This window comes from Pteropus alecto, unplaced genomic scaffold, assembly GCF_000325575.1.
Source record: "Pteropus alecto unplaced genomic scaffold, ASM32557v1 scaffold88, whole genome shotgun sequence".
Taxonomy (NCBI): Eukaryota; Metazoa; Chordata; class Mammalia; order Chiroptera; family Pteropodidae; genus Pteropus; species Pteropus alecto.
In genome coordinates this window covers 2,025,878-2,050,134 of record NW_006494611.1, presented here as the reverse complement: position 1 = coordinate 2,050,134, position 24,257 = coordinate 2,025,878, and the positions used below count along the sequence as shown (strand labels likewise).

Genomic DNA, 24,257 nt, shown 5'->3' with positions numbered 1-24,257 from the left:
TCCCCCCTCCCCCACACTCTCTTTGTTTTCCCATGATGCTGACTCCAGACATACAAGGCTCTAAATACTCCAGGCCTTTGTACATATGCTTCCTCCTGCCTGGGATACCACTTACTTTCTTGTCTGCCTGAAGAATTTCTCCTTATGTTGAATTCCACACCCCATCCTATAGTGCTCAGAGCCTACTTAAGTAATAACACTTTTCACGCTGAGGAGTGTGGTCCATTCATGTGTCTGCCTCATGAAGTTCTAAACCCCTGAGAACAAAGACCTACCCCCAGTGCCTGGCATGGAGCTTAGTTCACAAGAGACTTCTACATTCCTGTGGAATTCGATATGGGAGGGAAACCAAACAAAGCCTATCTGGGAAGGCCCAACTGTCCAGGAAATACGTAGAGAAGAGGCCCTTGTGTGGTCACTGACTTTCCCAGGGCCTGTCCAATGAGTCATCTCTCAGCCCTTCTTGCAGGTTGTGGGGAACCAAAACCTTCTTATGCCTCTTCCTACAGAGAAGTCCAAGCAGTGAGTCAAGGCCCTGGGCCACTTGTTTGCTGAGTCTCCTGAATACTGGAAAGGAGATGCTGGAGAGGTAGCTGGCTTGGCACATCAGTATGTAGACTCCAGGGCTGTTGTTTGGTTTTTTTGTTTGTTTGTTTGCTTTGTCTTTTTGTTTTGTTTTGTTTTGTTTTCGAGTAGAGGGAGAGTTGAGACAGATTCTGAGCTATGCCCTGACCTTGCTTCTGCCCACTGCCCTCTTTGTGTCTCAGACAGACCAGTGAACTTGACCTCTATGGGACCATAGGTCTCATTTAAAAACTGTGACCCAGTTTTGACAAAGATTGGTCACATATTTGTGGTCATATACATATATTTTGTAAAACAGTATTTCTCAGAGTATTTCCATTGAGTACCTAAGAAGCATGAACTTTCTAGGACATATTACAATGTATAGCGTGTCCACCTCTGTCAGTTTTCCATCTAATCATCTGCCCATCTTTTACACCCCACATTCCTACAGGAAGATGGGGAGAGGATGGAAGAGGGTGGGCAGAGAGGGGAAAGAGAAGGATATTAGAACAATATTTTCCAGACTGGTTCAATTTGTAATACGCTCTGACACTTTTGGTCACTTTTGGTCCAGCCACTTGCCAGTCCAGCATTTTGTCCATCACAAAGTCATACACCATATCAAGACACCATGACTGTCATCACCTCCAACTATCCTACATATCTTCCTACACACCAGGCACACCTTGACGGTTACCATGAGTTTTCTTGTCCTGTTTGGGATGCTATGCATTCATGAATGATCAATGTGCTTTTTCTCCCTCATTTGAGTTTATTCATTACTCCTGAGAAAGGAATTCTAATGGCATTATGAGGAAGGCCCCTCCTTTGAAAGGGTGTGCTACTTTAGCTCATAAGCATAAGCCATACACAGTGGGATTTTATCAAGAATCCAATGATTTCCCCAAGAGAAAAAAAGGCAAGTGGTTTCTAGTCTCCCAGAATTCTCTACATCAGTCTTTGCTTTTTCACTACAAGGTATTCCTGGAAACCATGTTTGGGAATGAATTTTTTTTTTAATAGTATGAACTTAATGGGGTTCCTCTGTGGTTCTTGACTGAGGGACCAGCAACTCGGGTTTAGCTCAAATGAATTACAAAAATAAATCTTCAACAACTGTCAACCTTCATAACAATCTTGAAAGGAAAGTCTTGCTCCAAGTTCTACAGTGTGGGCATAAAGGTTCTGTCTAGTGATTTTACGACGACTTACGAAGTAAACCTATAGCCCATAAAATCCACAACTCTTGAATACCATACATTTCGGTTATCCAAATGAACATTTAGGTACAAATAAGACTCTTTAATAGTAGTCTCTGTTAACTTAATGCCATTAATATGTCTTTTTAAAAAGTATTCAAAGAAATTTGAACTGATACTTTTGTCCATTCTAATTTGCAAGCCAGCTGTGCAGAAATAATTTGTAAGTGTTACTATTAGGCTTAAAGTTAGAACTTTTCTTCTGGACAATAATCACTATTTAAGCACGTGAGTCTTTGAAAGCTTCACTGAAGACAACCATTATGAGGGTTTTGTGAATTGGGGTCATACCCTACTATTCCGCTCTCCTCTGCTTTTGTCTCTTCTCTCAGCATTGTTCTCAGTGGCACCACCACCTCCACCCATCCCCAAATCCAAAGGTAGGCTTTGGTTCAGACAGGGGTTTGAGTCTCAGCTCCAAAATTTACTGGTTCTGTGATTATCGTCAAGTTGATAGACTCTTCTAAACTTGAGTTTCCTCATCTGAAAGGGATAAAGATAGTACCCAACAGAGGGTTTTGAGAGGAGTTGGTGAAACATTTGACCTGAGGCCTGCCATATAGTAAGTGCTTAGTAATTTGGAGTTTTTTATTGTTTTTGTTATAGGAAAAATAAGCACTTAGAAACATATTGAGTGAAGGAGGGAGGTAGTAAAGGAGTTTATGGATGATTTTGATTTCGATTAGATGTGAACTTCGGTACTCTATAAACACCATCATAGAGGGATCTCCTCTGTCTTTTCCCTGTGTTTTCCCAAGTCACTGCCCAGCATCAAGCAGCTATAGCTCCAATGAGTGTAAATATAGTGGGTAAATACAATGAAACCACAGCATTGAAGAAACAAAGCCACCTCTCACTATCTGATTATAAACTCCCAAGGAACATCGTCTGCACTTTGTCCGCTTTTCTGGCTTGCTAGGTGCCTGGAAGAAGACAGGATAGTACTATTTTAGTTGAAAAAGAGCCAGAGGCCTCCCACTCTTAAGGGATGGCCCAAGAGAGAACCTGTGACAATAATATACACTGCCTAACAGTCCATGACAGCTTTCACTTAAACCAACTCTTTAGAACCTTTCTATGCACAGACACTGATAAAAAAAAAAACAAAAACAAAAACAAAAACAAAAAAAACACACAGTTTCTACCTCAAGATTACCTTAGTCTAGTGGAAGAGATGTACAGTCAACAAATAAACCAATAAACATTTAATCAGAGCTGATATTCTGCTGGGACACACTGTCTGGCCAGGATTATTGTTAAATGTTTGAATACTGTCCCCTTATACAATTACGAGTTGTGACTAGTGCGACGAAGGCAACAGATATAACTTTGCTGTGGAGAATTGTGGGAGTGGGGAGCTAGTTTATATAAGGAAGACAGGAAGGACTCTGAGGAGCTGACATATGAGCCAAAAGATGAAGGACAGCCCACCAACTGTATCAGAGCAATCACGGTTTAATTTTCTTTCTTAGTTGAGAAAAGCAGGGCCACTCAAAAGGTTAAGTAAATGACAGGACCTGGTCTACATTTAGAAAAACTGGTGGCAAGATAAAAAATTAAAGGGTACTGAATCTTCCATCATCAGAGGTAAGTAAGCATAAGAGTAGATGAACACATGGCAAATACTCAAAGGACCAATTCACATATCAGATTAGGGTTTGAACTAGATGACTCCTTTTGAATCTGGGATCATATGATTCTATGCAAACTATACAACTCTGTGTAAATCTTTAGTAGCATTGTTCACGCTGCCCCAGCTCTATCAGGGCAGGACAGCAGCACTTTGCCCAGGAACTGTCTGGATTCACGTTTGAAGATCGGAAATGAACAGACATTGACTCTTAGCTCTCTCTCCGAGCATGACCACGTGGTGTGTTAGTGCCACACCCCATACAGACAAAGGGGCTGGATGCAGAAGAATGTCTGCAGTATGATCGCAACCCTGTAAAAAACATGAGTACAACCAAAACATTACAACTGTGGCTTTGCGGTAACATCTTAGGGGTAATCTTCACTTGATTGTTATATCCTTGTAAGTTTTCCCCAAATCTGGAAATACTCATGTTAATTTTTAATGAAGTAACTAAAATGGGAGTGGGGGAGGGGCCTTCTGAGCTATCGATGTGTTAACACTTTTGTTTCCTAATTTGCAGTGGTTTTGCATAATGGCAGTCAAATAAGAGCAAAAAGGTTTCCAGAAATCACAGATTCTTCTCAGCCTACGAGAGGAGCAACAGTACAGGCCACAGCAAAACCTTTCCTGCAATCAACTAACCAAGTGCCTCACACGACTATAGCAACGAGATCAACGAATGGTCACATCACCTCTCAAATAGCTGCCACAACCTCTAACTCTGAGACCCCAACTACACACACAACAATAAAAACTCTAACAACCTCCCTGGTAACAACAAATGGCACTCCATCCACCAGCCCTATAATCCGCACCCTAATCACAACCCTGGCCACACCCAACAACTCTCACACGGGTGCTCCAGCCACTGAGACTACAATCGGCCCCAGTGCAGCTCCCAGTTCTCCGCCAGCCACCATCGGCCCATCAGCCCACACAACTGGAACCAGCCCATCGACTATCAGCCACACAACTGGGAAGGCCACCCAACCCAGTAAGCAGACCACCCTTCCAGCAACTTTGTCCACCTCATCACACAACAGCACAACTACTCAAAAGCCCACTCAACCCACCCATGCTCCAGGAACAACCACGAATGCACACAATGCCACCCAAACAGCCTCACCTGCCACCATAGCTCCTGCGCCCACCCTTGCACCTCAGCCATCACCAGCCAAGACTGGAATTTATCAAGTTCTAAATGGAAGCAGGCTCTGTATCAAAGCAGAGATGGGGATAGAGCTGACAGTTCAATACATGGTGTCGGTAAGTTGGGGGATAGGACTGTAACACTATCCTCAAAAAGTTTGAGTGGAGTTTGCCTTGCTAAGAATGAGCATTCTCTTGCATTCCATGTCTTTCAATGAGTAAATAGGTGTGAGCTCCTCTTTCTGCAACATGCTCCATTAAAAAGTGAATCTGTTTTAGAATATATATAAAAATAGAAACTGACAGTGCCTGCTTAGAGAGAGGAAAGCACACATCAAAAATTTAAATATCACACAACTCATTTTTGCTAACACTGGCAGTGCTGGGATGTGTTCAGTGTTGAACCTGGCCTGGACCTACCCTGCCAGATGACTTTTAAGCCTCAGCAACTTTCTAGAAAAACGAGAGGTTTAGATTAGATAGTCTCCATGGTTCTAGCCAGCTGTGACACTAATATGGAAAATCCAGATTAACAAAAAGATTGGAGGGGATGGAGTGGGGTTAAAATGATTTGATTTACTAAAGGAATCACCATTAAAATAATACTTTTTTTGAATAATTTTTATGATATCAAATAAAACTTCCACAATCGAAACAGAAGTACATTAGATAGCAAATCTTTCCTACAGTGCCTTTCAACATGTGTAATTTAACAAAAAATAAATTCCACACAGCTTATCAGGAGTATACCTACCCTGAATTATCTACCAAAAAACTCCTTTTTTTGTAGGAGAACTCCTTCTTTAAAAAATCTTTTGAAAATAATGGTTTGGAACATGAGGTGTCATCCAGGGACTTTGAAATTCTTGGATGAACACCCACTAGCTTTGAGTTTCAGGCTTACTTACTAGTCTGTGCTTCTGGTTGCCTACCTAGAGTTTTCTTCTATATCTCATGGAGCCAATCTATTTTATTTGGTTTAGGTTTTTTCACGTCAGAGCTACTTCAACATCGACCCCAATGCAACCCAAGCCTCTGGGAACTGTGGCTCTCAAGTATCCAACCTTCTCTTGAATTTCCAGGGCGGATTTGTGAATCTTACTTTCACCAAGGTGAGGGCTGACCTCCTTTACAATAACTGGCTCTAGTATCACTTTCTCTCCTTCTCATCTTGGGGCCCAATGGTGCAATCTCACACTTCACTTTAAGTTCTAGGGGAAATAGATCTCAGAGCCTTTTGAGATATTCTCTGATAAGAATGAGGGGCGTGGAGATGGAAAGAAAAGGAAGTGTCAACATCCTATGTTTGCCTTCTTTCCCCTTCAGCCTCTGTGAAGCCTCAGAAGGCCTTTGATGCCTACTAGGGGTGACTTGGCCTTAGGGAGCCTGGCCACAGATGCCCTTTGCAAACCACCCCAAAGAGGAAGTTGTACAGATGAACAGACCCATAGAAATTCCCAGTGGGCACCAGAGAAACAGAGTTGTTTTAAGATCAAAACCAAACGTCAGAATGGGTTCTTTCCAACCATAGCAGGCAAAATTCAGGGACTAACCAGGCACTGGGTTTTCCAGACCGTATCTTGGAACGGGGTGAATGACAGAGTACAGTGCAAAGAGCATGAACATGAAGTCAGAGTCCCAGCTGCAAATCTGATTCTGTCATTTGTTCTCCTTGTGACATCAGGCAAGCAACTTAACCTGTCTGAGCTTTATTTTATCATTTGAAAAATGGGGGAAAGGAATTAGAGATCACCTCTCTAAAGAGCATTATTCAACACATGAAAAGTAGTTGTTCAATAACCAGTAGATATGATTGCAAAGACCGAAATGGGCAAATGTCTGGGGAGACAATGCTGTTTGTCCCAGTCGTGCTCTAAAATGCCTTTCAAAAAGGCTGAGTTAGAGCCAAGGAGGAGGTGCCAAGAGGACGCTTGCAGCTGGGACTCCGTGCTGGCCTCCTTCTTATCTGTCTAATGTGACCCCTGAAGTTAGAGGGGTCTTGGCTAGCAGATCTTGGAGAGGAATGAACAGAGACTTTGGGGTCAGACAAACCATAACACTTACTAGCTGCATGGTCTTGGCATGGTGGGGCCTGTTTCCTCATCTATAAAATGAAAATAATTACACCTACCTAGTAGGACCCTTGGGAGGGTTAGAAATGCTATATGTGAGCCATCTCGCCCAATGTTCAATAATGTTGGCAGGGCAGGGGGGGAGTGTTATTATTATTATTGTTGTTGTTAGCTTGGTCTCAAAGGCTTTATCCTCCTGGTGTACTTTTCTCCTTAGGTTAGAGATGCACTTAAGAAGTCCGTGATTTCCTTTCAGTACCAAATGGAAAAGATAATCCCTCTCACCAGAAGGACATTCAGGGCAGAATAAGTGCTCTATCCCTGAACAACTGAAGTTAAATTATAGAGGTGTCGGGAATTTTTAAAAAGTGACTTCAGCAAAATGACAGAGGATATAGGCATAAGCATTTATGCTTTAGTCCAGAGCTTGATTCCACCCAAACCACTGCCTGTGTGAATAACTGCCTAAGGGAAGGCATCAAAACCTCCAGCATTTGCCTGTGGCACACAATAGCTACTGCTGCCAGACCTTAGTCAGAACTGCCCGCAGGAGTCTCCTTGGCACCCTCAACCTCTCTTTCTGCTACTTTCCTATCTCCTGATGCCCCCTATCCCTACCTTCCCAATGCCTTCAGACTGGACTCTGTTTGATCCAACTCCACCCAAGTGCTGAATTTCTGCCTTTCAAGTACCATGTGCTTCCAGAGGTGTGGACTGGAAACGAGTGCCCAGATAGAGCTAGAAGGACCACCTCCCTCCACTTGCCTTCAGGAAGAAGCAAAGGGAGCCCCTCTCAAACCATGGCCTCAAGTGTGGCAGTAGCTGCTTTGAGTCTCACCAACCAAATTCACCCATTCCTCAGCACCAGTTCCCCACACAGCTGACTTAGCTCTGCGGCAAAAGGAAGGCAAAGAGGCTCGCAGAAGACAAGTTTCCACCAGCTTTAGTTCTTCTGAGGAATTTCTGCGTTTAGGAATAGTGCTTGTTTAAGCCAAAAAAAGAAAAAAATGGCCACAGATTCAAAGATTATAGGGACTAAGTATAGAATTTAATGAGTGAACTAGATGAGTAAACATTTCTTTTTTTCTTGAACAGGCAGTCTTTTCCTTAATTTTCTCACTTTTTTTAAATAACGAGATATTATTTTTAATTGATCCAGTTAACAAAGATTTTTAAATAGCGTAATGCCTAATGTTGGCAGTGATGTACGTAACCAGGCACTCTCAAACATTCCTAGGAAGAGTTTGCATGATACCTTATGACCCTTATGACCTTTCGCATGTGTCTTCTTCCACATCTTGTAGTTAAAGTATTTTCCCACTTTAGATGAAGACAATGTGAAGGCAGATTTCATTATTTCATTAAATCTGCATAAGGAACACACTAGAGTAAGTGTGAGGTGATAAGTGGCAACTGATCAGGCCTCAGTAGTGAGGAAACAAAAGGAAGGAGAGGGGGCACCCATTCTCTCAACAGGTGACAGCTACTCCCCAACTACCGACAGCCGGTGGTGCCAGTGGCAGGGCTGGCATCTATTCCAGGGGACCGTCACTGTCTTTCATGGCGGGCATTCATTCAAGTGTTGGTTTCCATTCTGGAGGCTGCTGCCCTACTGTGCCAGTTAAGCGTTAGCAACACTTTTTTTTTTTTTTTTAATTTGAGCACTCTCCTGGCCAAACAAAATGCAGCTGTGAGCCAGATTTGGTCTGTGAGCCCTGGCACAGTGCTTTCTGCCCCAACAGACAGGCTGTATGAAATGCATTTAGGTAAGAAAGCTGTCTAGATTTTTCCACAAGAGAAATGGGCTGAACAATTCAGCCAGCCACTTTTCAAATGTTGCTGCCTTTTACACCAGTGTTTCTTAATAATCACAGCAGTAACACATGAGGCCAAATAAGTCTTTGTGTCAGGGTCTGTCCTGTGCCTTATGGGATCTTGAACAACATTTCCGGCCTCTACCTACTAGACGATAATCCCAGTTGTGACAACCCAAAATGTCTCCAGACATTGCCAAATGTTCCCTTGGGGGTGGTGGTGGGGTGGGCAAAATCACCCCTGGTTGAGAAGCAGTACGCTAGGGAAAAGAGAGCTGTCAACATAAGAAATGTCTAAATATGTAGAGAATCTTTATAAGAGTTTATGTGAGCCAAAATGATGACATATGCTGGGGAGCGAGATCTCAAATGTTCCCAAGAATAACAATTTTGCAGCTTCTTTTATGCATTTGAAATTAAGGAGTGAACATACATGGAGGTGGGAGAAAGTAAGGCGGGGATTGGATTACAGGATAGTCAACAAGATTATGTGTTCTCTTGAAGGTTAATATCCGCTTCCAGGGGTCTTACATCTGGCATTTCAAAGTCATGTTAACCTGGATGCACAAGAACAATGGGAAGGGCTGGCTTATAACTTCTTTCACCAAAGAAGTTATAAGCTTGAGGTGTGACTACCCACCATGACCAGCCCAGTTAGGAATTTATGATCAGATCATTCTGTGAGGTTACTTTCCATTGAACCCCTTTTTTGGTCCACAGAGCCTTAGAAAATAGGAGTATATGTTAGTTATAGAGTAACAGATGTTACAAAGAGAACCAAGTTGTAGAATGAAAAAATAGATGCTGATTAGAAAGCCTGATTTATCAACCAATTTATCAATAAGAATTTACTGAGCACCTACTTCATCCTCAACACTGAGCTAGACATTATGTGAGAAAAGAAATGTAGGCTCCAACGTTCAAATTATAAACAATAATTTGTAATTTTTAAAACTGAAGTACTGCTAATGACAGAAATGTAAAGAAAAATCTACCTCCTAAACTGTCACAAGACTTCAATCATCCATATTATTTCTACGTGACCATGGACAAGTCACTAGCACTCTCTGAGCCTCAGTGTCCTCTTCTATAAGATGGGACCAAAGAGTACCCATTTTGCCGGCCTGCTCTGAGGGCGAACTGGGCTAACATATGTGAAAGTGCTGAGCTTGGTTTCTGGCCCATCGCAGGGTTAGGAGATGTGGATTTCCTTTCTCAATTTTCTCGGTTTCATTTTTTAAAAAACCGAAAACCTTTCTGTAACAGTGTCTTTTTTTGAGTAAAGCGATATGCCAAAAGTTAGTCAGACACTTCAGGTGCAAGATATATATATCTCCCTTTTCCCACCCCAATTTCCTTCCTGTCCAGATAGTTTGTTTTAAAAACATCTTTCAGTAACATTGTGTAGGGTTCCTTTTTCTGTGCTCAACACTATTCCTTTCTCACCTATTTGGTTGGCAGTACAGCTGTAGGACTCTGGAGAAATCGGTCACCCAGGGGAGAGGGGCACCAGGGCTAGGTAGTATATTGGCCAACAAAGGTCAAGAATTCCAATGCTAGTGACCCTCCTACTGTTTCCTCAGAGCCTTTCAGAGGTGTGTGGAGTCCTCTTAGCCAATAGGCTTCTGAGAACTGTTATCAGTGTTATATGTTAACACCCTCAGAGTGCACTATTTAGAACTTCCCAAGTATACAGTACCATTTCGTGCCATTTTCTCTTCAGCTTCCCCTCTTCCTGGAATGACCCTCCCACCCTTCAACCCCCTTGGCATTCATCCTTTAAAATGGCCTAATTATGTTCACCCTATAAAGTCTCCCCACCCCCATCCCCCATCTCCGTCCCAGTGAAGAGCCACTGTGTCGGCATCCCATCTCTGTGATGAGATACTGCAGAGCTCTCTTTGGATAATTGGCAGTGAAGAGCCACTGTATCGGCATCCCATTGGTTGAATAGTGAGATGGGACTTTTACAAGTGGTCTCTCCAAGTAGATGTGCTGTAAGTGCTCAAGTACCATATTCCACTATTGGGAGTCCTTGGCCCCCTTTTGTCAAGTGTTGATGGGTATACAAAGGATTTTCACTTTGTCTTTAAGAATCTGGTGTCGCAGATGTTTGTCATTCTCTAAACCAAAACTCAAATAAGAAAAATATCTGGCAGAGAATGAACCTGTGGGTGTGGGTGTCAAAGGAGAAGTGAACACTATAAACTACATAATGTGTGGCATGTAATTTCCCTTGGGCTTTGGGTTAAGTCTGACACCTGCATTAAGCTCCCCAACCTCCTACCCACCCCTCTGTATCCACTGGACTCCCATCCCCCAGAGCTGAGGTTTCAGCTTCTTTAATCAGTAGAGCTATTAAGCTTAGCTCACTTGCTTGCTCTCTCTTTTTCTATTTGTGGTAGATCTGAGCTCTAGGAAATAGATAAAAAAATATATCATTTGACCTCAATGAGAGAAGTTTACTGGGAAGGGGCAATCTAATTTATTATTGCCATTATTAATAACAGCAGTTAAAATTTGAGTAAAGACTCTATAATAAGTTTTTTACATGGATTCCTTCATTTGATCCTCGCATCAAACTAAGAGGTAAGTCCTGTTATTATTATCCTCATTCTTCTACTGAATAAGTAAAAAAAATTAAATTTTTGCAATGTTCACAAAGATTCAACAATTCAAACTAATCTGCAAAGGAACAAAAAGGTACCTTCGAAATCACATTTAAAAATTCTTAGCAATACTTTATTTTCCCAAATGTTGGTTATAACATTTCATAACCAACTGATTTGTTTAGCAACTTTTTCATTGATGGTATAGACCAACGGTCAACAAGCTATGGCCCCAGACCAAATCCAACCTGCCACCAAAAAATGTACAATCCACAAGCTAAGAATGGCTTTTACATTTTTTAAATGATTGAGGGAAAAAAGAAGAATATCATGTGACACATGAAAATCATATGTAATTCAAATATCGGTGTCCGCAAATGAAGTCTGGCCATACCCATTTGTGTATGTGTTGCCTATGGCTGCTTCTGTGAAATAATGGCATTTGAGGAGTTGCTACAGAGAGCCACAGTGCCTAAAATAATACCATCTGGCTCTTTACATACAAAACTTGCCAACTCCTCATGTACAAGAAACTTCAGCCTTATTACCACTCAAATTATGCCAAATTTTTAATTTACGAGTCTAAAAAAAAAGCTTTGTTCTAGTTTAAAGACTATTTTATTTCCTTTAAGACATCTCATACTAACATAACTACAGAAAAAGTAGGCTTAATTGCCCTTTTGTTTACATAAGTTCACCCACCAAATGTTTTTTTTACAATAAAGATAGACATCAGCTCAGTCCCAGTCAATATTTGGTTAATTCTGAGTCAGTGAAAATAGCAGGAAAACTGGTTACAGGTTCTAGATTCTGTCCTGTTACATCATTAAGATGAACTCGCAGAGAATGTGAGCACTCTGCCATCCGCTTTGGAAAACCTTGCTTTTGCCATTATCCCTATAGAGCACCAATTCTGTGGAGCATGAATGGCCCTTCCTATCAGGCTTCACTTCATGAGAGCAGGACCTGTATAATCAGAAAGACCCACGCTTGGTTTAATGCTTTGCTGTCACCTCGTGAAATTCTTAAACGATTTTTGAACAAGAGATCCTACATTTTCATTTCATACTATGTCCCACTAATTATGTAGCTGTTCTTGCTTCCAACAGATGGCTATATATAAGCAACTGTATTTCAGGGAATGTAAAAGAAAGTTCTTGCATGACAAATTTTTTGTCTATATCCAAATATCCCATGGAGGAAAATGTAAGGCAGAATCCTGTATACCTGATCTTGCTTTGTCTCACCTACAAACAAAGTGAATCAGAGGTAGATGCTTACGGTTTTCTGAGCCTCTTTGTTCTCAGTTATAAAATAGGCTGATAGTATTTATTATTTCTCAGGAGGTTGTCGTGCGGATCAAAGGAGGCAATGTAGGTGAAAGCATGCCCTTAGTAAACTGTGAAACCTTTAAAAGAGAAAAACAAAGCATGTTTTTCTCATGTGAGGAGAGATCAAGGAGATGCCCCAGGAAAGGAGAGATGCCAGAAGGTTTCCCATGGGGTGCAGAGCTGGCTCGTCACTCCTACCCTGCTGCTCCTTAAATCAATTTCACACTGCAGCCCAAGCAATTTCCAAAAGCAAAGTCATGCTCATGTCACTGTCCTATTTAAAACCCTTCAATGCATCCTCTCTGTCCTTAGGATGGAGCAAAGGTTTTGTGTCAGTGATTTTGGGCCCTGAAGTACAGGTGTCTCATACTGAAAGGGAACCCAAATAAAAACTTAATAAATGGTATGTGAAAGCAATCCAAGAAGGGACAGAGTCAGGGTGTTTCTCTCTAAAATAAATGGATGGTCTAAGCCCATTTTTCAACTAGCCTTAGAAAGACTAAACATCTTGAAGGAAGGAGCCAGGCCTTATTTTTCTCTCTGGGCCTAGAGCAATGCCTGCTCTGTAGTGGATATAAGAGAAGTTAAAGGCTAGACTTGGAAACAGGCAACTTCGGGTCATATCTTTCCTGCCACTTAATATGGCTATGACCTTGCACAAGTCACTGGCCCTCCATTTCCTCTCATATTTGTCGTGAGGATTAAACAAGGCATAGCATAGAAAGGGCCTGCTACAGTACCTGGCACAAAGTAAGAAGCTACTATGTGGTAGGTGAATTCAATGAATTATCAGATATAGAGTTCAGTGTATCAATAGCAGTGGCCTTACTAAAAACAGTTTGTATTTCCGGAATCCTTATATTGTGTAAGGAATCATCATTTCATTGACAAATATACAAATGGACTATAATGTAGTCAAAATTATTGATAAATTTCTTTAATGATTAGATTTTAAACTGCTAAAAGTAATTTAATTTCAGATTCTGATTTGGGTTACACTACCATTTTTTGCATCTCTCGTGGATAGTTTTCTAATGAATGTTCAAAAGTCATAACATTGTAAACCACCTCCTTAAAAAAAATAAAAGCTTATTTCTCAACTTATCTTTTCATATCTCCATTCAATTCCCTTTGTTTCACACTCTTAGTCTCTCTGGAAGTTATAGGACCAGCCATTATTTATTAATTTGTTTGTTTTGTTTTTCCAAAAGGATAATCCCTGGGTAAAATGTGGATCACTGTTTTTATATTTCTGAGCACAGCCACCTGGAGGCCTCTGGTAGAGAAGATCTGGTGATCTCAGGGCAAACCATCCCAGAATCACTCACTGTGGCCCCATCTAACCATTTTGGAGACATGAACCCATTAATCTATTTAAAAGTGCCTGATACTCTACCCAGGGAAATGCAATCAAGAGTTTGCATACACTATTTTTCCCAGAGAGTATAAGGAGCTCATGAAGTCTACCCATGGTAGCCTTATAGATAAGTGGTCTCAGTTTGAATTCCTACTCTAAGGTATTAATTACTAGTAAAAGCTTAATGTATGCTCCTCCAACCCCTCCACCTTCCAGATGAATTTGTATTTTATTTTATTTTATTCTTTTTGCTAAAGTGTATTTGCATTTTAATAGGAGGAAAATTGGCCCAACTAAAGGGATTCAAATTATACAGATGGAACTTGAATTTCAGGCTCTCACAACAAGTAGGCAGTAGAGAAATCTTGGGCCAGGGGCCAGCCCATTATTTTTATTTATTTATTTGTTTGTTTGTTTAGAAATTTTCAAACACAATTACGGCTCCCAAACCACCATATCAAGGATTTAATAGCTGGAATCCTACCTGAACAAAGTTTGTAAGCCAGGATCATAAACATAAAAACAGAGGTTACTCAGGTTAACACACTCTGCTGCTTTACAGGATGAAAACTCATATTACATCAGTGAAGTGGGGGCCTATTTGACCGTCTCAAATCCAGGTAAGTAGGCTAATCAGAAGGGGGCTGGTGCTTGGTAGTGTGGAATTAGAGCAAATGGAGTTAATTATATGATTAAATGTTTAAAACCATCTGCCTCGAAGCATATGCCTCCTTGAGAAGGGTATACATGTTATAAAACAGGGCCAGTTTTTGAGCAGATCTTTCTCTCTCTGACAGCACTCAGATGAGCAGAGACGGGCTGCTCTCCCTTCTCTATGTTTCCATGGATGGATGCAACAGCCCCTCCTAATGGTGGGCATAGTCCTTCCTTTTACCATATTAGTCAGTCTGGGGATATGCTCCACTGGATGACTTTGCATGTCACTACTCTGATTCATTTCTGAAATTTTGGGGACACTTTTCTGTAGTCCCTAAACACTAACAACAATTTGTACCAACTTGTCCCCAGTAATTTAAAAATAACCAAAGAAAACATTCCCCCAAGTTCTCATTTTAATGTTATCACATTCCAATGTAGGTGAGGTTGCCCTCTCATACTCCAAACAGAGCACCGTAAAAAGTCCCCAGAGAGCACGAGGGCAATGAGGCGAAAGCAGAACTCCAGAAAGCTACATCTCAAGGAAGGCCATTTAACTGCACATGAGCCACCTGCAATAGCTGGAACTCAATAGATTTATGCCAAGATTCTTATATGTCTGTTTTACCTTTATGTTTTCAGAGAAAATTTACCAAGGAATGAAAAGTGCTGTGATGTTTGAGACTGAGGTTGGGCATTCCTTCAAGTGTGTGAGTGAACAGAGCGTCCAGCTGTCAGCCCACCTTCAACTGAAAACAATGAATGTCCAACTTCAAGCCTTTGATTTTGAAGATGACCACTTTGGAAATGGTAAGTTAAGGGTCCAACATGTCACAAACACAATCTTCAGATACCTATAGGTAGTTTCAAGTTATTTTTTGTCTGAAGCCATCAAAGGGACAAGAATCACATGAGCTTCCTAGAACAGTATGATTTCACGAAGCTCTTAGGGCCAAGTTTCTCCAGCCAACCCTCCCTCCTACCATTTCTATACGAGTCAGTACCAACCTCAAAACCAGACAGCTTAACCCACCCACTCACGTCCACCACTCTCTTACAGCATAATACATTCTTTGTTTGACCAAAATACATATTCTGAATCTCTTAAACACACACACACACACACACACACACACACACACACACACACACAATCTACAAGTCAGAAAATGCTATCTGTAGCCTCCTCTTTACAAGCTGTTGAGTACTGGTAAACTCGGGTATATTTGGAGAACACTTTAAAAATCCTCTTAGTAATATCCAAAATTCAAGATATCAGAATAGATGCTTTGCCACTTGCAGAGGGAAAAGAGAGATGCCATAATTCTATATAGAAATACACTGTGTGTTCCCTCTTCTCAGTTACGAGCTGTTCCACCTGGCCAGTGTTTCCTCACAGTTAGTTTCAGTTTTCATGCAACTTCTGCTTTGGGTTTTAACTGCCACAGAGGGAAGTAGGTCCTAGAAAGAAGGCCAGGGGCAGATCAGGGTGGCTTTCCAAAAAAGCCCCTTTCCCTGCTTGGAAAACAGTGTTGCAAGGATTTCTATATATGTCCAGAAATTGAACTTCAGTTTCTAAAACTTCTAATAATAACTCAATGACATACTGAATACCTCTCAACTATAATTAGTAGGTTTAGCTAGAAATTTAGCTGTAAATTAAATTTCTGTAATGTGAATCTGATCTCTGAGTTCCATTGGAAAGTTGAAGATGCATCTGCACAAAACTTCTGATATATTTGCTGGAAAGCAAAGCATTTAGCAAAGGAAGGATTCAAGTGTTACCTGTGTCGAATCCTCTGATTTCTATAGGTTTTGTCCAAGTCTTACAATCTCTAATTTAACATGGGACCTTCACCACAGTGCTAAAATTAAATTTTAAAATTTACTAGTAGGTGTTGCCTCCCACTTTGTCATCTTGTCTCAAAACTTCCAATTTGGGGAAACTTAACAATTTATTATGAAGTTTTAAAAACCTCTGTAATTAATCATGTGATCTCAAAAATAAGGTACACTTTTGCTCTTCCTCCTTGTCAGAACCACTGTGAAGCAGAAAGCGAGCAAGTCTGAGAAACCCTAGTGGCAGAGGAGAGAAACAAAACCTTTTAGCAGCACACACTTGGTCTCTATTAGCATAGTCCGAAGGGAGATGTAGAAAAACTGCCCTTTCATTTTTTCCTCTCCCTCCCTTACCCTCTCATGCAAATAGTCACAAAACCCTATCAATTCTACCTCTAAATTATTCCTCTTGTTTATTCTACTGTCACTGCCTCAGCTCAACTCCATATTCCCAGTCTTCGTGCTTCAGATTTCACTAAAGACCCTCAAACATGAAGATGCATGCCATTCTGTAAATAATATTTTCTTCCAGAGAGTAAGAGAAGAGGAAAAAAGGAGCGAGTAAAAAAATGAAAGTTGTCATACAATATGGTGTTATAAAAGATACATGTACAGAGGGTTGTGGGAGCAGAGGAAGGCACAGCGTTGGCCGGGTGGGGTCAGTACTGAACAATAGGTGACATTTCAACAGGGACAGGAAGAATTGGAGAAGAATGCAGTAAGTGTAAACACTCAGCCTAGTCATCTCAAACAATAAGCTCTGACTTCTACATTCTCAGCCCCTTCTCCCTAAAATCCCCAAGTCTGCAAAAGGTTTCTCCAGTTCCAAGAGTCCCTGGCTGTCCACCAGCCCCTTAAAAAGCAGAGTTTGAATAGAAAATGTTGACCACGTGATTTGGCACAGGTCCCTGTTTCTGGAGTTGGGAACCATGGTTCCGGGCCTTACCTGGCTTGGGAGTCAAAACACAATTCTGATCCTGACCCTCTCGATCAAACCAATGTTTCCCAGCTTCCTAGAATCACCTGGGCCCCACTTTCAACCCACTGAATCATAATTTCTTGAGCACGAGCCCCGGGTATCTGCACTTTCATGCACTCTTTCACAAGTGCTGCATGTTCCAGATCATTGCACTGACCATGTCTCTCCTCATTTGCACCTATCTGCATGTATGAGGCAGCAGGTGGGAGGCCCAGCAGCTCCCTCTCTTCATCTGTTTCCTTCTCTGTGAAGCCAAGACGGGCAGGGGCACGATCGCTTCCCAGCATTGTGGCTAGCCTCTAACACCTGTTACTCTGACTTCAATTGCAGCGGATGAATGCTTCAGTGACAGAAACAGGAGAGAAATCCCTGTGGCCGTGGGCCTGAGTATCACAGGACTGCTTGTCGTTTTGCTAACAGCATGCCTGGTGACCAGAAAGAGGCCCAGTAGAGGATATGAACGCATGTAAAGCCCCAGCTTCTTCAGAATGTGTAAGGTTAAGGCCTTGGGAATTCTGACTTCATATTCAGCTTAAAGTGAAGGACTTGACTTTTCTAGTTGACTGTCCCACCCTCCAAATCTGATTAGGAAACCTAGCTTTTCACCGAAGGGCCATCTGAAGGCTAGCTAAAAGGTGGCTCCCACCTACTTTCTCCTGTTGGCATGGAGAGGCTGTGCCAAATGAATTTGAATTCCATTCTCCACACCTGATAATGCAGGGGGCTGGCTGTGAGAATTAGGGACAAGAGGCAGGGACATGAGCAGGGTGCTTGTGAGGATAAAGCAAATACCCAAAGGGAGAATTGTGGGAAAGACATTTTCATACTGCACAGATTTTTCTTACACATTTTTAAGAGTCTCAATACCCACTTTTTAAAAAATATTGTTTTTAAAAACCCAGTCCATTTCAAAATAGATTCTAAGGTGATTTGAAACTCCTGGATTTCGCCCACATTTTGATTTATTTGAATTACAGATAGTCTTATAAACTATTATTTTTTTAAAAGACGTATTCTATATTTTTGTAATATATTATCGGTAAAGTGTAGAAAACTTCTCAACATTTAATTTTTTTTAAATGTAAGGCAAGTACCAAAAGTCTTGGCCAATAAGAGTCTCAATAAATGTTAGTTCTCCAGTTTCTTTACCTTCAATTGTTGTCTGCTTTCTTAACACTTTTTCCTGCTTTGTCTCTATTTTTCTTTCATTCTAATCTATTCTTATAACTTGTTAATTTGGGCCATTGTGGGAAGGGAGCAGGCAAAAGATAAAACAATTAGAAATGGCAAGCAGATGAGGGAGAGCTACCCTGATTGTGACTCACTTTCCTTTTTTAGCAAACATTTACCAAAAAAAAAAAAAAAAAAACTGAACCGGACAATTCAAATTCCCGATTGGGAGTGATTGATATCTGGAAGAAAAATTCTATTAAAATCAAGCTCCAAATGTTATTTGTGGTTTTCTATTACATTGATTGTTTAAATGGGAGAATTGGGATTTTTTATTTCAGAGAAAGAGGAGAGTTACGGACTTCTGGATGTTAACTCCTTTTACTAACAGGAAGTTTCCTGTTTTTCTACATTGTCCAGAGGTGCCATTCATTATTTTTAACAGAAAATTGATGAAAGTTGGAAAGAACTCTAAAACCACTGTTAATCTGGGACAGCTACTGGCTTTCCCTTGAGCTATTTTGGCTCTCTCCACTTTCTCAGAGGTGAGAGGGTGGCGAGGGCACATAGCAGCTTCAAGAGATCTTCAAGAATCCCTGAAGATGTCTAGAGTGTTAGGAAATTCCTGTTTCCTCCTTACAACAGGAGATGTTGATGAAAACCTGGGATGTGAGGACCCAGTGTTCCCCAGAGTGACCCAGGTTTAACAGTGAGGGCTTAGCTTTGGAGAGGTGCCATCTCTCTCCATCTCCTTGTTGACTCCCATTTCCAGTTCTGCCTCAAGTGTACTCGAAGGTTCTAAACCGAAGAGTATGAGTTGTTTATACACTGTGCCACTAATCATCATCCTGTAGAATGACTAAAGGAAGGTTCATCCTCTAGTGTGTGGAAATTTCTCCCACAAGTGATGGAAAAACAAATGGAATTAAAATCAAGAGGAGAGGGATAAGACAGCTCACTTAGGTTTAATTTTCCTTCCTACCACTTCGATGAGTTCTTTGGGATGATGGATGCTGCTGCTTAGACTCATTATCTTCCTACCTACCCCCAAAGCCAATTATCTTTAAAATTAATTATAATTAACATTCTGGTAACCAAAAAGAACAAAGTTTTCATTTGAATGACTAATAAATAAATTCCCAGAACTGCCTTATTGTCTCACAGTTTTGCTCACTGTTTTGCAGTAATGTCCAGGGAAGTTCTTCAGGGAGAAAGTGCCGGGATTGAGACTATAGAGAAACTGAGTGTCTGCAAGTAGTCTCCTCTGCCCCTGGGGTTCTGCCTTGTGCTGCCTCCAAGTCTGTCTCTTCGGGCTACAAGGGGCTTACTGCAGGCACCCTGCCCATCGCTTTCTGGGTGGGAGCTGGAGGCTGCTGTGAACGACTCTGGGAAAGCTCGTAGGGGCCTTTTCTGATCTCTCTGGCCTCCCTTGCCACTTGCCTCTAAGAGTTCTGCTGCTTGCCCATCCAGCTGGTTTCAACACAATGTTTCCATTCTGCTGTAAGTAAGCTGTCTTAAATTTACCTCTCTCTCTCAGCATCCTCCTTAGAGGACATAAAAATCCCCTTAGAGATAATAAAAACCTTCACTAATACCCACCTGGAGATAACCTATCCATTGTTAATTTGGATGTACTTTCCTCTCATGGATATTGTTTTACATACTGGAGGCATACAGAGCTTACAATATGATATTCTTTTTACCTGTGCATCATAAGCTTCATGCTATTAAAGGTGCAAAGTATCATTATTATGGCTGCTATCATGAATATGTTACTAACTCTATATAGTAATTTACTTAACTAGGCTTATTTTTATTGAGAATTTTTATTGTTTCTAGATAGTCACAATTATATGATTAAAGAATTACATATGAATTGCATACAAAACAAACTTAGATTAACAAATGTGTATAAACATATACCTGAATTTTTGGTTTTGCCCTATAAATTGTTTAAAATGGTTATAATTTATTCCTTAGTACTAATTCTTAATTTTTAAGAAAAAAGGAACAAAATAATAAATGTAGATTATTTTTTAAATTTTAAAGCATTACAGAAACATATGAAATGAAAAATTGGAGTTAAAATAGTGACGAACTTTTCTCACAGTTTTCCTTTCTCATTATCTAATTAGACTGAGGAATGAAAGATTTTTAAAAATCACCAGCAGCACTCAAAGAGATATAACCTAATGCAATAAATTTAAACTGTTGAACAAAAGAGAAACAAGATTCAGATGCAAGAAGAGGGGCGACACAGCTGATTTAACCCTGCCTCCCTAAACACACTTACCCCAGGAAGCCAGAGGATGACAGAAAAAAACATGTGAATGTTTATTATCATTCCTAAAACTGGAGAGAAAAAGAGCAGCTTATCTCTTCTAATCGAGGGGAAGTAAAAATGGCTACTGAGAAGACTGGGCAGAGTAAACACAGAGAGGGAGACTAGTGGAAGTGAACTGGGGAGCCAACTCAAACCAGAGGATAGCCCCAGGCTATACCTAGTTCCCAGGGTACAGAAAAGAAGGTAGAATCCAAAACAGGTAGGTCAGCAGAAAACACTAACTGATCTCGAGTATAATAAGAAGAAAGGCCTTAATCAACTCAAATGATATCATAGGAAATTTAATATCTGGGCGAGGTGCTGTAGCATGAGCAAGATGAAAACAAAAGATGTGACCACTGTTTAAAATTACGGCAGCATGACAACAATACACATAATATAAGATTAAATCGTGGGTGTCGAGTTTTAGTTTTGCAAGATGAAAAATGTTCTGAAGATGGATGATGGTGATGGTTACACAACAACGAGAATATACTTAATGTCACTGAAATGTACACTTCAAAACAGTTAAAATGGTAAATTTTATATTATGTGCATTTTACTACAATTAAAAAAATTAAGTTAAAATAAAGGAGGGAGGGTTAGAAAGGAATATATTTGATAAAATAAAAAGAAAACATAACTCAAAGAACAGGGAGAAATCCCTGACAGTTTTCTTATGCTGAAAATTACTTAATAAGAATATGAATGTCATGTAACCAGAGCTTATAGATGAGATGTTATAATGAAAGAATGATGTGAATAGATTTTACTCCTAAGAAAACAAATTATCAAAGCAACACGCTTGCATAATGAATAGTAATAGTAAGAGTCAGAATAGGTAGAGCTGAAAACTGGATTATCTTCATAGAGAAAATGACTGAGATAATTAATGCAGATAAAAATTAAGATTATAACATTATACGGAAGCTCCTAGGTATGGAAGGTATTCAGACCATCCAACATAAGGATAATTGGTACCTTTGAAGTAGAGTGCTCAAAAATAGAATAAAGATATATCTGACAATTTAAGAGATTTTCCTTAAGATCAGTAATTGAAGTTACAGATTGAAAGAGCATGGTGTACCCCAGAAAAAAAAAAATTGAGATCTGCTACATCCTTTTTTAATGGCTACTTTATATTCTATTGTATGATTATACCATTTAAAATTTTTGATGGATATTTAGATTGTCCATTTTGCTCTCATAAAATGGAGATTATTTTAACATATCTTTTTGTAATTATGTTACTATATCTTTAGCGTAGATTCTGAGTTGTGGAATTGCTGGGTCAATTGGTATGTGCTTTACATTTTGTTTTAACTTTTTTGTATTTTTTCCAAATCATTTTAATTTCTTAATTTGTCAATGTTCTTTTTTAATCTAATAAATGTATATTTATTTAAAATATAAATATAAAGAAAATTATCATATAGTATAAAAGGGCTTATGAAAAGCAATGTTTTCCTGTCCATTCTCTAAGAGACAAAGCATTTAAAACTAATTTTAACAATTTCTTATAATAGCTATCCCCATAATTCTTTTAAAAAATATTAAAAATCTTATCTTACTATTTCTTAATTTATCAGCTTTAAACTTCTTGCTATGCCAGATAGAGATTTAATACTCTTATACTACCTCTTTATGGTCATATCTCTATTTATTATTAAATCAATAAGGTATATATTATTATAGTTGTGTAAACATTGTCCACCGACAAATCAAATACTGTATGACAAGCACAGTTCCTGTCTTGTACAGATTTTGTTTTTTTCCTGGAGTCTCTAGTTACCATTACCTCTTCCCTGGCCCCTCTTGTTTTTTTTTTCTTGGATCTCAGGTGAGAATTGGGTTAATGGTGATCTTTGGTTTATTTCAATATCGATTCATGCAAGGACCTCATGGATATATCCTCTTATCTATACGTGAATAAGATATAGGTATAATTCTCCATTTATTTATATTAGGCCAAGCTCCCCTTTATCCCAGGGCCTTCCATCTTTCTCCAGTCAAGATTGATTATATTTTAAATGAACTGAATAAGTATTCTCGAATGGAATTTAAAAAGAGAGAGTTTTGACTGATTTACAAACTTCCACTTTTAAGCTCTTATAATTAGGTCTATTTTAAAAAAATATTTTAGCTCACTAAAAGCATTAAGAAATACTGTAAGTGTGACAAGAAATGTTTTATAAAGTGGATAAATATCACATATTTTCAAGGGATCATGTGTAATATAGTAATACAATCTCCTTTATGTAAGCACATCCCACCTTGCAAAGAGCATGCCTGGAAGAAAATAGAGCTAACCTAATTAAATATCTATTAATTGCTAAGAATATAAGGTTATCTTATTTAATACTCTACCAATCTTATATCGTTATTGCTTACTTTATAAAAAGAAATTTCAAGATTAAATAATACTCCTAAATTCACGTAGTGAGTGGTGGAATTAAAAGTCAAGCCCAGGTTTAACTCCAAAGTGCTTGTTCTTCCTACTCCAGCCTGCTTTCTGGTCTGTCTGCATCAAACCTTACCCGCTGTATTGTATTTGTTTTTTCTCTTAGTGGACGAGTGTTCATCTGACTACACAATTGTGCTTCCTGTGATTGGGGCCATCGTGCTTAGTCTCTGCGCTGTGGGTTTGATTGTCTATGGAATCCGCTTAAGGCGTGAATCATCTGGATACCAGAGAATCTAATTGGTCCCCAGGGGAAAAGAAAATAATAAAGTTTAGACAATTCTTTCATCGTTACCAGGATTTTGGGGACTTCCCTTAGAGTGTGTGTCCTTCCGACAATATAACCCATCTCTCACAAACAGAGTCCAAGCAGCACATCAATTTCTAAGTATTTTTTGTTTATTTTTTTTATGAAAAATCTAGTGAATTGCTTTTCTAGTGAACTTTATATGAAGAGTGCTTTCTAGTTTCCTTCAAAACATTTTAACCATTCAAAGTCAACATTTGAGATACATTAAAATAACATAATCTGTATATTACGTTAACATAACAATCAATTTATAAATCAAAGCATCTATTATAATCAACACTACCTGTGTGCATATTGGGTATTTTATCCTGGATCGTTTCCATTTTTAAAAATGCCTCTGCTTTGTCTATAAAATGGAATTTCAGTGCTTTTATTCTTCATGTTTTATATGATAAACATATGCCTGGCAATCTAATAACTCCTTTTTCATGATAAATGTTTTTTTAAAATCATCAAAAAGAACAATATATCACAGGTAGCCTAGGTTTTTGATCTGACATCAACAAGGGGAACAAATTAGCTTTTATTTTTTATCTGAATGACTCCTGCTCCAGAATCACTAAAGACTAAACTTTAGGTGACTATGAACAACAGAATTAAATTATAAGCAAGAAACAATAATAATGGCTCTAATTATTGAACATATATATGAGAGACACTAGGCTAAGCAGGTTACATACATTTCATTTAATTCTCACAACTCATAGCTGAGTAAACTCAGACTTAA

General features: G+C 39.6%; 1 protein-coding gene across 2 annotated transcripts in view; it reads left to right on the top strand.

The window, feature by feature from the left end:
- LAMP3 (lysosomal associated membrane protein 3) overlaps nucleotides 1-23,584 on the top strand; it is a 26,052-nt gene extending 2,468 nt beyond the window's left edge. The window contains exons 2-7 of one of the 2 annotated variants that reach the window (XM_006925758.1): nucleotides 3,980-4,725; nucleotides 5,592-5,720; nucleotides 14,354-14,411; nucleotides 15,091-15,258; nucleotides 17,597-17,758; nucleotides 23,327-23,384. In XM_006925758.1, the coding sequence (XP_006925820.1) occupies nucleotides 3,980-4,725; nucleotides 5,592-5,720; nucleotides 14,354-14,411; nucleotides 15,091-15,258; nucleotides 17,597-17,736 (1,241 nt within the window). In that variant the 3' untranslated portion in view covers nucleotides 17,737-17,758; nucleotides 23,327-23,384. Of the gene's footprint in view, nucleotides 1-3,979; nucleotides 4,726-5,591; nucleotides 5,721-14,353; nucleotides 14,412-15,090; nucleotides 15,259-17,596; nucleotides 17,759-23,326 lie in introns of both variants that reach the window. The other variant, XM_006925759.1, reaches the window with a different exon arrangement.
- The last annotated feature ends 673 nt before the right edge of the window (nucleotides 23,585-24,257 follow it).